Source organism: Ranitomeya imitator, chromosome 1, assembly GCF_032444005.1.
Source record: "Ranitomeya imitator isolate aRanImi1 chromosome 1, aRanImi1.pri, whole genome shotgun sequence".
NCBI classification, from domain to species: Eukaryota; Metazoa; Chordata; class Amphibia; order Anura; family Dendrobatidae; genus Ranitomeya; species Ranitomeya imitator.
Genome location: NC_091282.1, coordinates 308500419 through 308513347, shown reverse-complemented (window position 1 = coordinate 308513347; position 12929 = coordinate 308500419). Strand labels below are relative to the sequence as shown.

Below are 12929 nucleotides of genomic sequence, written 5' to 3'. Positions count from 1 at the left end.
CATAATTATACATCTTATTACTTCTACCCAAGTGCATGACCTTACATTTATCCCCATTAAAGCTCATTTGCCATTTATCAGCCCAAGCTTCTAGTTTACATAAATCATCCTGTAATATAAAATTGTCCTCCTCTGTATTGATTACCCTGCAGAGTTTAGTGTCATCTGCAAATATTGAAATTCTACTCTGAATGCCCCCTACAAGGTCATTAATAAATATGTTAAAAAGAAGAGGGCCCAATACTGACCCCTGTGGTACCCCACTGCTAACCGCTACCCAGTCCGAGTGTGCTCCATTAATAACCACCCTTTGTTTCCTATCCCTGAGCCAGCTCTCAACCCACTTGCACATATTTTCCCCTATCCCCATTATTCTCATTTTATGTATCAACCTTTTGTGTGGCACCGTATCAAAAGCTTTTGAAAAGTCCATATACACTACATCCACTGGGTTCCCTTGGTCCAATCCAGAACTTACCTCTTCATAGAAACTGATCAAATTAGTCTGACATGAACGGTCCCTAGTAAACCCGTGCTGATACTGGGTCATGAGGTTATTCCTCTTCAGATACTCCAGTATAGCGTCCCTTAGAATGCCCTCCAGGATTTTACCCACAGTAGAGGTTAAGCTTACTGGCCTATAATTTCCGAGTTCAGTTTTTGTTCCCTTTTTGGCACAGCTTTCTATGGTACATCTATGGGGCAATAATGAACGGTGCAGAGCACTATATGGCACAGCTATGGGGCCATAATGAACGGTATGGAGCATCTATTTTTATTTTTGAAATTCACTGGTAGCTGCTGCATTTTCCACCCTAGGCTTATACTCGAGTCAATAAGTTTTCCCAGTTTTTTGTGGCAAAATTAGGGGGGTCGGCTTATACTAGGGTCGGCTTATACTCGAGTATATACGGTATTTTATTAAAAACATATGTTTTGCATCGCTTTATTCTGAGAGCTATAACTTTTTGTTTTTCTATTAATGAAGCTGTGTGATGGCTTGTTTTTGTAGGACAAGATGTTTTCAGCGGTGCCATGCTTATTCACGTTTGTCTTTTTTACCGTGTTTTATTCTATTTTTTGTCCGGCGGTATGATGATGAAGAATTGTTTTTTGCCTTGTATTTTTTTTTTTTACAGTGTTCAATTAATGGGTTAACTAGAGGCATACTTTTATAGGTTCGGTCGTTTTGGACATAGTGATACCAACTATGTGTACTTTTATTATTTATATATTTTTTTCATAATAATATTTATCTATGGGTATAAAATATTTTTTATTATGTTTGTATTTTATAAAAAAAATTCATTTTTTTTTCCTATTTTTTAAACATTTTTTGTAATTTTACTTTGTCCCACCATGGGACTTTCATTTTTTGCAGGCTGATCAATTGTATAGGTTAGGGATGCTGGAGCATCCTTATGCTATGCAAGCTGTCAGCGCTGCAGTAACAGGCAAACTTGCTTCATCATGCTCTGAGCATGATCAAGCAACTTTGGTAGCTCTGGTGACCTGGATGTCATCATGACGACTTCAGGTCACCATGGCAATGCAATGATCTTCTCTGTTCCAAGGGCAGAGGGGCTTTGTTCCCTCTGCATGCTCCCAAAATGCTGCAATCATGTTCTATCGCAGCATTTAGGGAGTTACAGTGCCAGGTGTCAGCTGTCAGAATCAGGTGATATCCTGAGGCGATCATGCATGCACAGCGTCTGTGTGTGCAAAATCACCTGGATGTTTCCATACATTCAAGGTTGGTAAGTTCCAGGTGACCTAGGCATATGTCTAATGTCAGAAAAGGATTAATTTACCATATTTTGAGGATTATAAAGCACACCCCACATTATGGTGTGGAAAATAGAAAAAAAACATTTTTAAACAAAATTTGTGGTGTGCCTTGTAATCCATTTTATTGGTAACTTACCTGGGGGTGGCGGTGGTGGAGCAGGGTCACAGGAGCCCGAGTCGCTGATTCAGTAGGTCAGCGGCGACTGTGGGCTTCATCCTCTCAGAAGATGTCGGCACCAGTGAGCAGAGGTCCCCACTCTTATACATATCCCTGATGTGGGCTTTGGGAAAATGGACGCTTCATGAGAAGCATGCACAGGTTGTCTCCCAAGATTTCAATCTGCTCATGCGCTGCCTACAGTGGCCATTTTCGCCAGAGCCCACCTCAGGGATATGTACAGGAGAGTAGACCTTCGCTAACCGGCATTGACATCTATTTAGAAGAAGGGTCCGCAGCATAGCTCAACTCCTCCTGCCACCACCGCCGACCTCCTGAATCAGCGACCCTGGTTCCTGTAACCCTACTCCACCTCCTCCTCCCCCCAGGTAACATACCTTCGGATTTTAAGATGCACCCCCTTTTTCCTCCCAAATTTTGGGGGGAAAAGGTGCGTCTTATAATCTGAAAAATACGGTGCTTTAATTTTGTTGAGTTTAGTGTATGGAAAGTATGAACTTATCACCTGAATCCTTTCAACAAATATATTATTATATGATTAAAAATATATTTGTCCCGTTTTACCCTAGTGTTCTTTTAATTAAACTTGAGAGTAACTTTCAAATATTATAGCCATATTGCACATTTTGATCTTAGCTTAGAAAAAGCCCTTTAAATTAAGAGGTCTTATAAATCTATTTTTTCACTATGAGTCTAAAAACTAACAGGCAGGTAGTTGTTACTTATCTGTCTGTTGTGTTCTTTTTCGCTCTGCTGTGCTGACAGGGTGTGACTTCTGACATCATGCTGATTGACAGATGGTTCCCAGTTACCTAACTGCGGGAAGCCAGTTGTCACGCCCCGTCGATAGAGGAGCCTGGAAGAAGAGCTTATCTGTTGATGTTGAGCAGCTGAATCATTGGCAAAAGCGATGAATGACTGCTCTGTGCCAGCATCGGTCAGAAAAGGCATTTACCAATCTGTTACTTTTTAAGCCCATAGTTAAAAAATAGGTCTTGGATAAAACCTTTAAAGGATCAAAACCACATAACAAACTATATAGATCTGGAATAAATGACCTGAGTTTGAATTTGTTAGTGTCAGGCAGCCTAAATGGTGACGGTGGTCTTCCCAAGAGGATTCTGGCACCTTGGATACCGGTGGGCATGGGGGATGATCTCCAATGCACAGAGGGGCTTGGCTCTCTTGTGTCTCTGAGCGCAAGCGTGCCCCTCGTGCTTCTGGACATACTTCGGCTCCCCAGTGGATTGCCTCTAGCCACTTTCTGATTGCGAGGGGTGGGTTGTTGCCTCTGGAGGCAGGGACGGCACAGGGACCCACCATGGACATATACTCAGTTCCAGGGGACTTTCCTCAGGGTGTGGTGTGGTTGGCAAGATGGACACCATTGCTCCCATCACTGATGCTATTCAGGGGTCTCAGGATGCCAGGCTCCCAAGCATCATTTGTTGTTGCCAGAAGACAGAGGACGTCTTGTCTCCTGGTTCAGGCATGTGGTGGGAAGTTTCTGTCCTCCTTGCTCCTTCCTTTATCTCACTGGGCAGAGGGTGGAGATTGGACGTTACCTCAGCGATGTCAGGCGATACATGAGACGGAGGTTTAAAATCACCATATCCTCTTGTTCACCGCTGATTATTCAGTTGTACAGATGGTAGTGTTTTGGTGAGTGTTTATTTGGTTTGTTTTTGGCTCTGGTGTATGGTGCCATCTGGTTCCTACTAGAGTTGAGCGAATTTGTTCGGATTCAGTCGCCGAATCTGAATTTGCCATATTCATGCCATATTGGTTCCCTATTTGTGACGAATGTATGCTTGTTGATCGGTTCCGAACATATTCAGTAACTTCTACTCCCATTGATTCTAATGACTCTCGGCTGGGTTCGATGAATATTGCAAAAAATAATATTCACTGCCGATCATATTCGGAACCGAATTTGAAAAATTCTCTCAATTCTAGTTCCTACGTCCAAGTTTTATGCTTCCTGACTTTCGAAGTTTGTTTGTTAGGTTTGTTCCTGTCTTACCAGTATAGTTGATTGGTGTGTTTGACCCAACTGTGACCAGTGTGCCCAGCCACCAGCCACCCTGCTATTGGCACCTGGGTAGGGCTCTGCAAAAGTCCACCTCTCTTTAGTGGGAGCAGGTGAAGAGTACCCCGGCCCACAAGGATGTGCATAAGCATGATGTCTTGCACCAAGTGTGCCTGGCATGCTGCTATTGCTGGCAGTCAGTCCGGTCATCTCTTCACTACTCGAGTGCCACTGTACCCTCCCCTTAATACCTTGAAATTATTTTTATATAATGCCATTTTTCTTTAAAATAGTTTTGCAATACTGACTGCAAACAAATGATTATATAACTATATCATTTGTCCCCATTTATATTTTGCTGCATTACTACATATGTTTCTATGTGATGAGTATATTTGAAAACCCAATGTCTCCACGTGTCTACACATGGGATTTGCAGATTCATATCAGTTCATTGAGGATCATCAGGTATCAGATCTGTATGTGCAGTCATTCAATACCAAAGTCATCATAGAACAGCCATCACAGTGGTAGCCATTTTGAGCAGACTATTTGATATTCAGCTGTATTTCCCATCATTATCATTAAACAGTTGGTGGGAGATGTGGCCTCTCTTATAACTGGAACTATACTTTACATTGGACCTGTCACCATGTCAGTGGCCAATTTTTGCTCTTTATTCCAGCTACTTACCTACTCAGGGGAGCAAGGAGAATAACTAAGAACTAAAACTGGCCACATTTGACCAGGGTGATAAGTCCTCTTTAAAGCAAAAAAAAAAAAAGTAATGTGACATTTTTCAGCAAAATTACCCTCAAAAGTTATGTGTAGAGCAGTCCAAACTGGTAGTGGACCCCAACTAATTCTCATAAACCTGTGATGACTGTTTCTCATGTAGCTTCATCCTAATTTCCAATCTTCATGCATAACAAAAGCACCTGACAGGTATATGTATGATAAAAATCATCTTAACAGTTAATATTTCCTTTGACTACTTCAAACAATCTGTTGTACGGGCTTACTCTATAATATGATCAGTTTGGTTATTTATCACATTTTTTGGATTTGTACCTTTGAGAGATGAATGGAAAATAAACATGTTCTAAGAAAAAAAGATGTATTATTTCTGCTGCAGTGATCGATTGCCTCCTAATGTGGAGAGACCCTGCTGAACCTGCAAAGATAATTCCTTGTTAGTTTCAGGAGGTTTAGACCTGCAAGAGAAAGAAAAGGAACCCAAGGAAAATGTAGGTCAGTACAAAGATTGTAAGACAGGATGTGAGCTGGTACTCTGGGGAAAGCAAAGATATAATTGGGAAAATAAAGTTGCCGCAGATATCACTTTTACACTGAATAACATATACCAGGATATCCCTGTACTCTGTTACCGCTGTTAACACAAGCAATGAAGACGCAGTCTACTGCACTATTTACTGACATTGTATCATGAATATATACCATATATTCCACAACGGAACTAGTACTTGCATGGGTAAATAAATCACAGCACATTATATTATCTAGTTCTTACTGAAACGATATAGCTTATATCTGACTATTCCTTATTGGTGATGAGCAAATATACTCGTTACTCGAGATTTCCTGAGCACGCTCAGGTGTCCTCCGAGTATTTTTTTAGTGCTCGGAAATTTATTTTTCATCACCGCAGCTGAGAATGATTTACATCTGTTAGCCAGCATAAGTACATGTGGGGGTTGCCTGGTTGCTAGGGAACCCCCACATGTAATCAAGCTGGCTAACAGATGTAAATCATTCAGCTGCGGCGATGAAAACTAAATCTCCGAGCACTAAAAAATACTCGTGCTCGGGAACTCTCGAGTAACGAGTATATTCGCTCATCACTATTCCTTATCAATTGGTGATTTTTGTTCTGTTTTTGGCCTTTGCATTATGTTTCTTATAATATTTTCTGCCGTATATTAAGCTTAATGCAGAGTTTATTATATATTTACTACAGAATGAGCTGTTTAATATTCTGGTTAGTTTAGCGTGTAAAAAGCTGACTTAGCACCAGATATGGATGGTACATCATTAAAAAGATCTCTCCATATTATATAAAGGCTTCTGAAATGATGATGTGAACTAGTTTTGGCTTCATGTACGGTTCTTTACATCAGAAATGGTGACATCAAAGTTTCTTTCTGACCCCACAAGGGCATTCTGACAATAGTTAGTAATTTATAGTTAGCTCCCTGTAATGAATAACTTATATATCTTAATACTGTTAGATAAAAGACTTATGTCCTTTTATACATTCTAATATTATATGTGCATTTCTACGTTTTGGGGGGATAACATTTACAAAGTTTTACAACCATTAATTCCACAACGCTTTACAGACATTATCATCACTGACACTCTGTAAATGATAAAACTGCATACCATGGTATGCTCAGATTGCTCTGTCTACAGATATTACTGTATCATACAAATTTTATTTAAAAGATATAAAATTTAAAAGTTTTACTACTTTTACTGATATTAATCCCATCACTTGAAAATGGGAACAACTAGCCATCAAAAAGAATTAATGGACAATTTCTACTGTAATTATAGAATTAAATAACATCCTGGACGGTCCCTATATATTCATATACGTTATTTGATTATGTTTTATTACTTATTATACTCGCTTATATAGCCCCATTATTTCCACAGCATTTACAGACATCATCATCACTGACACTTTGTAAGGTCTATGTAAATTATAAATATTAAAGCCATGGTATACTAAGACTACTCTGTCTACATGTATTACTGTATTGTACAAGTTTGATTCAAATGATATTGTATCACTGTACGTGAACGTGAAGTTGTGTTGTGTGGTGTGCTTCTTCGGTATCCTTTATTTTAAGTCACTACATTCTTTATACAAAAAATGCTCTTAACTAGTCAACAGACATGTTGAAGATATACAGTAATACTTTGCAAAAATATGGATTACCATGTTTTGAAGATAATTTATTTACTTCACTTTTCTTTAAAGGGGTTTTCACTGTTTAAATTGAAATTATTATAGCCGAACTTGGCTATCAATAATTAATATCCACTTAATATGCCTCAACGTTATCTTATCCTTATACTATATACTAACTGAGACAAAACAGTGTAACAATAAAGGATATTTATGACACACACACAAGTCTGCAGTCTATAACATACATATATATTTATACCCAAGCTGGCGACTGCAAATATATATATATATATATATATATATATATATATAAATATATGGTTACTGCAACTCTAATACAGTAATATCACTACAGTATACAGTAACATCCCAACAGTATCACACAGTAATAACCCACAATGTCCAGTAATATCACAACAATATCACCACAATATAAAAACCCACAATTAACTGCCCGATTACCCAAATCACACATGTAATATCAGCCCTCCCAATCTATAGCTTACTAACCCTAAGGCCTCAGAGGTTACAGGGCCTAGTAAGAACAGGGGATACAGAGTATACTTATCCACCATGTGGTTCCATGATCATTCCAGGCAGAGCAAAAGGGGGCAAACCACATGGTCTTGTACCTTATATGTGACCAGCTAAAAGAGGTGTGTCCAGCCCCTGGTGTGGGGAATGAGGTCACAAGTCTATTGTCCACTGGCAAAGGTACATCCCCTCAATAACCTGTCTTACCAGCTCATGGCAGACCGACTTTACAATACTTCAAGCTGGAGGATGCGCTTCGCTCCTCCATGTGGCGGTGTATATACACAAAACATGCATTAATCACATCTCAATATAAAGATATACATTTTTGGGCACTTCCCTTCTACACAGAGACTTACCGTCTCCACAAGATAAATTGACATGCTGCAGTCTGGAAAGATGCGCCGCATGTCCGTCTCCGCAGGAAAGCTGCGGGTGTCTGTGCACGCAGAGTGGAGATGGAATTTCTTCAAATACCATCCACTATGCTGTAACATCTGGCCGCTGCAGGTTTACTGACAATGGGAACATACTCTAAGTGAAATAGACCATTAGCAGCCACAGATAAGCTGCAGCACTCACATTGTATCACAATTCACTGGAACGGTGCAAGTCCAGGAGGTAATAATGAGCTTTTTGAGATATAATGTAAAAATAATAATAATCTACTTATTAGTATCATCAAGTCTAAAACATTTCATTCCTTTGTTGCTATGTACCCATTTAAAGTTGGCACAGAGGACCTAATTCTAGCAATGTGTCACTTACTGGGCTGCTTGCTGCAGTTTTGATAAAATCACTGTTTTAACTGCTGCAGATCTAGCACTTCTCTGAATGCTAAGCACTGTATAACCCCACCCACACCACTGATTGGCAGCTTTCTGTGTACACTGTTCATAGGCAAAATCTGCCAATCAGTGGTGGTTCCTTGTTTAAAGTGCGCTCATGAATATGGAAGATTAGATGACAGCAGGTTTACTAGACCTCTAGTAATAAAATCCCTTTTTTTTATCATTAGGAGATTATCAAAATTACAGCAATCAGCCCAGTAAGTGACAGTAAGTGACACATCACTGGAATCAGGGTCTTTGTTTCTCTATTATGCTGCTCTCAGATTAGGCAATGAAAACTTTGAGAGTGATTCCCTTTAAACAATTCCACCTGTGTTTATCCATATTACCGTCCACATAAATGTTTATTTATTAGTGACATTTATGTGCCCATCTCTAAAAAAAGTTGTATTTAAACAGGTGTCAAAATTAATAACAAAGTCAAATATGAATGCAGGACAAAGAGCTTTGGAATGCATAATATACTTATATTATTCACATTTGTGTATATTTAAAAAGATGGAAAATGTTGATGTTGAATGCATAAAAAAATAATTAACTTTAATGAAGTCGAACTCAAACTACATGTAGCATTTTGAATATTATCTTAAAATTTGTACTACTGGCAACATTATTAACCCTGCTGTTGTCTTCGGTCAAAAACGACCGACCTTGAACTTCAATATTCTTTAAAATATTCAAGATGCGGCTCTGAAACCCGTGGCTGACCGACCCATCCTCATTTAAGTCAATGAACCACAAGTTTCAGAACCGCATCTTGAACACCCCAAAAAATACCAAAGTTCAAAATCGGTCTCCCCAGACCGAAGACAACAGCAGGGTTAATAATAACTTTTATAATAGGACAATTGGAGCACTTTCCGATGGTAAGGGTAGATCTACTCATAATATCAGACATTAGAAATGAACAAATCGATTAATAATAATTCAAACAATAGAAGTGAGAGTCCTCATCGCAAGGGCTTACAGTCTATGTGGAAGTTGTTTGGGAGGTTCTGTATGAGTTATTTGTATATTCCTTTTAAAGAAAAAAATCACCTATATAAAGCTACATAAATTGATTCTTGTTTTTCCTTCTTCTGCAGGAGCTAAGCTGTTGCTACTCGTTACCTGCTGCCTCATCTACAAATTGAAAGTGCATGGTTGTCCAGAAGTCTGTCTGTGCTATAATGAGCCGAAAATCACATTTAGCTGTCAGCAGCAAAGACTGACTGTAATCCCACCGTACATTCCTGTACAGACTCAGCGCATCTTTCTGCATAATAACAAAATAACTTTAATAAGGGCCACTAGCTTCACCTCCTGCCAAAACCTCACTATCCTATGGATCCATTCAAACAACTTAAGTCACATCGAATCTGCAGCCTTCTATGGATTAACCAAATTGGAAGAACTAGATATGAGTGACAATTATAACCTCAAAACTATTACAGCACTCACATTTCGCGGTCTCGTTCATCTACATACGTTACATCTCAATCGTTGTGGCCTACAAGATTTGCCCCCTGGCATCTTCCAAGGCCTTTATTCTTTGCAGTACCTCTACCTTCATGACAACAACCTACATTTCTTGCATAATGATACCTTTGTAGACCTGGGCAACCTCACCTACTTGTTTCTTCATGGAAACAAATTAAACAGCTTATCTGAAAATGTATTTAGCGGCCTCGTTAACTTAGATAGACTACTGGTGCATCAAAACAGGTTGGATATGATCCATCGCAGGACTTTTCATGGCCTAAAGAAAGTGACAACCCTGTATTTGTTCAGTAACAACTTAACAGTGCTTAAAGGAGAAGTATTATCACCTCTTGTATCTCTGCAGTACTTACGTCTAAATGCAAACCAGTGGATTTGTGACTGCAGGGCCAAGTCCCTCTGGAGTTGGTTGAAATCATTTAAAGGCTCGTCATCAGAGTTAGAATGCTACCTTCCACCGAACTTGGCTGGGAAAGACCTAAAAAAACTAGGAATCAATGACCTTGATGGATGTGCCAACATATCTTTCCATTCATTCAGAATAGGTCCATTCAGTGCCAAGACATCTCTAAATATTGAGAAGATCTCAGATAGTTGTTGCCAGCCTTCCGCGGATAAGTCAATAGTAGCCGGCACAAACACTAAAGCTGGCCCATCTTCTCACACCAGTAGAGTCTTGCCAAATATTCCAATCAAGGATAAAGAAAATATCTCGAAGACAAAAATTATTGGGAATGTTGACCACAGAAAAAACAGAACATATAAGCCAATTAATTACTCCCCATTTGCCACTTTCTCAAGCAAATTAGATGATTCCCTAACTAATTTAAATCAAAACAATGATATTGATTCAGTTGAACCTTCCACAGTCCCAAATAAAAAGAGGCCTCCCTGTTTGAAAAAAGTAAAGTCAAAATCTCAATGTCGAATGTATCAACCAGGAACTAACTCTGGGCTTCTGAATTTCATCAGTACATATCTCCTCTTTATGACTGAGTTCTTCATGCTACAGATGCACTTTTAAAGGCTAACTATATTTTGTTTTAAGGTAGATTTAAAGAAAGACTAGGAATGAGCTTCAAACATTGTTACAACTCTATGGAAAAAATGCTGTACAAAAGCATCTTCACTAAAGGTGATTGGATATATTTTTATGATTGTGGTTTTCTGATTTTAAAGAGTGCAAGATATTTATTTTATTCCTCATGAAATTAAGGGAGGGCTCCTTTAAAGGTTGAGACTGGTAAACACGAAGGTTTAGCCTTTCTTTGTAATTTAAACTTGTACCTAATAACAATTCCAAAATGTACACTGTAAAATGCTGTTTGTCTGCTCTGTTTATGACTATTCTATAGTTCTTTGTAATGATTTCTGTCATTCTATGTTTCTGGATAGTATTTGTTGAAGAATACTATCAAATTACCTAAACATTCTTCACATATACACATATAGATATGCATTTTATTTTAACTGTGCTGAAATGAAGTCAAATAAACATGTTCTTATTGTTTTCCTACACTTTATTTTAAATGGAAAAAAAAAATATTTTTTAAAATGGTTTTATGTTTATAATGATAAACGTTCCCAAAATAACTTAATAAATTCATAAAGACATACATTATGTAGAAGCTCATGTAAAGGGTCATTTATATGTGATATTACAAGTAAATCCAGCTCATTTAATGAGAATTTTTACACTGTTTGTGCAAACCAATGAACATTCATCTACAGTAGAGTCTCATAAGAAATGTGATTGGTCGAGTTGGCATGATTGTAGGCTGATTGTTGTCATGTTTATACATATAGCTCACTCGACTGGTTTTTGGCATGAAAAGGTCTTAAAGGGGTTGTCCAGATTAAAACGTCAAGTCTGCAGTCACTGTATGTGAGTGCAGACTTGTGAATCCTAACATCATGCGCGCTGCACGCTGTGAGGATTCACCGGAGTCAGCAGACAGAATGGTGGTCATGTGACCTTAAGCATGTGATATGCATACTCCCAGCCACAATCCGACTAGACTGTTTTTGGCCTCGCTCAAGATACTTGCATAGAACGAGGCCATGCCCATCTAGTCAAATTGTGGTCAGGAGTATGCATATCACATACTTGCGGTCATATGAACACTGTTCCCGACACCGGTGATTACTTACAGCGTACAATGCAGACTTGTCATTTTTAGACGGGACAACTTCATAAAGAGGACCTGTGACTCACAGAATTATAGGTGATTGTTAAAGCAAATGTGAAAAATATTATCCCCTTAATGACCGCCAATACGTCTTTTAACTGACCTGAGATATAAGAGAATAGCCTCCCCGTACAGGTGACAATCCAGCAGCTGTTGACTGTACACTATAGCTGACAACTTGGTGTATCAGCCACAATCAGTGTTTGCACCTTCCAAATCTGTTTAACCCCTTAGATGCTGCTGCCAATAGTGACTACATAATTATAAATGGTTAACAGAGTGTGGGGGCTTCCTATTTATCCAAACTGGTGCCCTCAGATCATTATTTTGTGTTCCTGATGTTTGCAATTGCAATTCACAACCAAATAGCGGCCTTACCCTCTGTTAGCTGTAGTAATCGGTTCAGAAGTTAGAGGCATTTGGGTGGTAAAAATACACATTTTCATTTCTGTCATACCACTTTGCATTAATTCCTGTAAAGCACCTGAAGGGTTAATAAACTACCTGACAGCAGTTTTCAATATGTCAGGGAGTGCTGTTTTTAAAATGGTATCACGTTTGAGGTTTTCCCAATATATGGTACCCTTAAAGTCACTTCAAACATGGTTAAGTCCCTAAAAAAATTAATTTTGTTAATTTCCTTTTAAAAATGAAAAATTGCTGCTAGATTTTTAAACCTCCTAAAATGCTAACAAAATAAAATAACATTTTACAAATGGTGCTGATGTAAAGCAGACATGTGGGAAATATTTTGCTGTGGTATGACTATCTGGATTAAAGGGATAATCTTTCAAATTTAGAAAATTGCTAATTTTTAAAAAATGTTCTCAAATCTTTGATATTTGTTATAAATAATCACAAAACATATTGACCTAAATTTACCATTATCATAACGTATAATGTGTCACGAAAAAACAGCCTCAAAATCACTGAGATTTGTTGA

The 12929-nt window shown here is 38.4% G+C and overlaps 1 protein-coding gene across 3 annotated transcripts in view; it reads left to right on the top strand.

Moving 5' to 3' along the window:
- The window catches only part of LOC138670800 (reticulon-4 receptor-like), a 427694-nt gene extending 416381 nt beyond the window's left edge, over positions 1-11313 (top strand). For all 3 annotated transcript variants that reach the window (XM_069758461.1, XM_069758472.1, XM_069758452.1), the window contains one exon: positions 9404-11313. In XM_069758461.1, the coding sequence (XP_069614562.1) occupies positions 9404-10821 (1418 nt within the window). In that variant the 3' untranslated portion in view covers positions 10822-11313. The remainder of the gene's footprint in view (positions 1-9403) is intronic.
- Positions 11314-12929: the final 1616 nt, after the last annotated feature.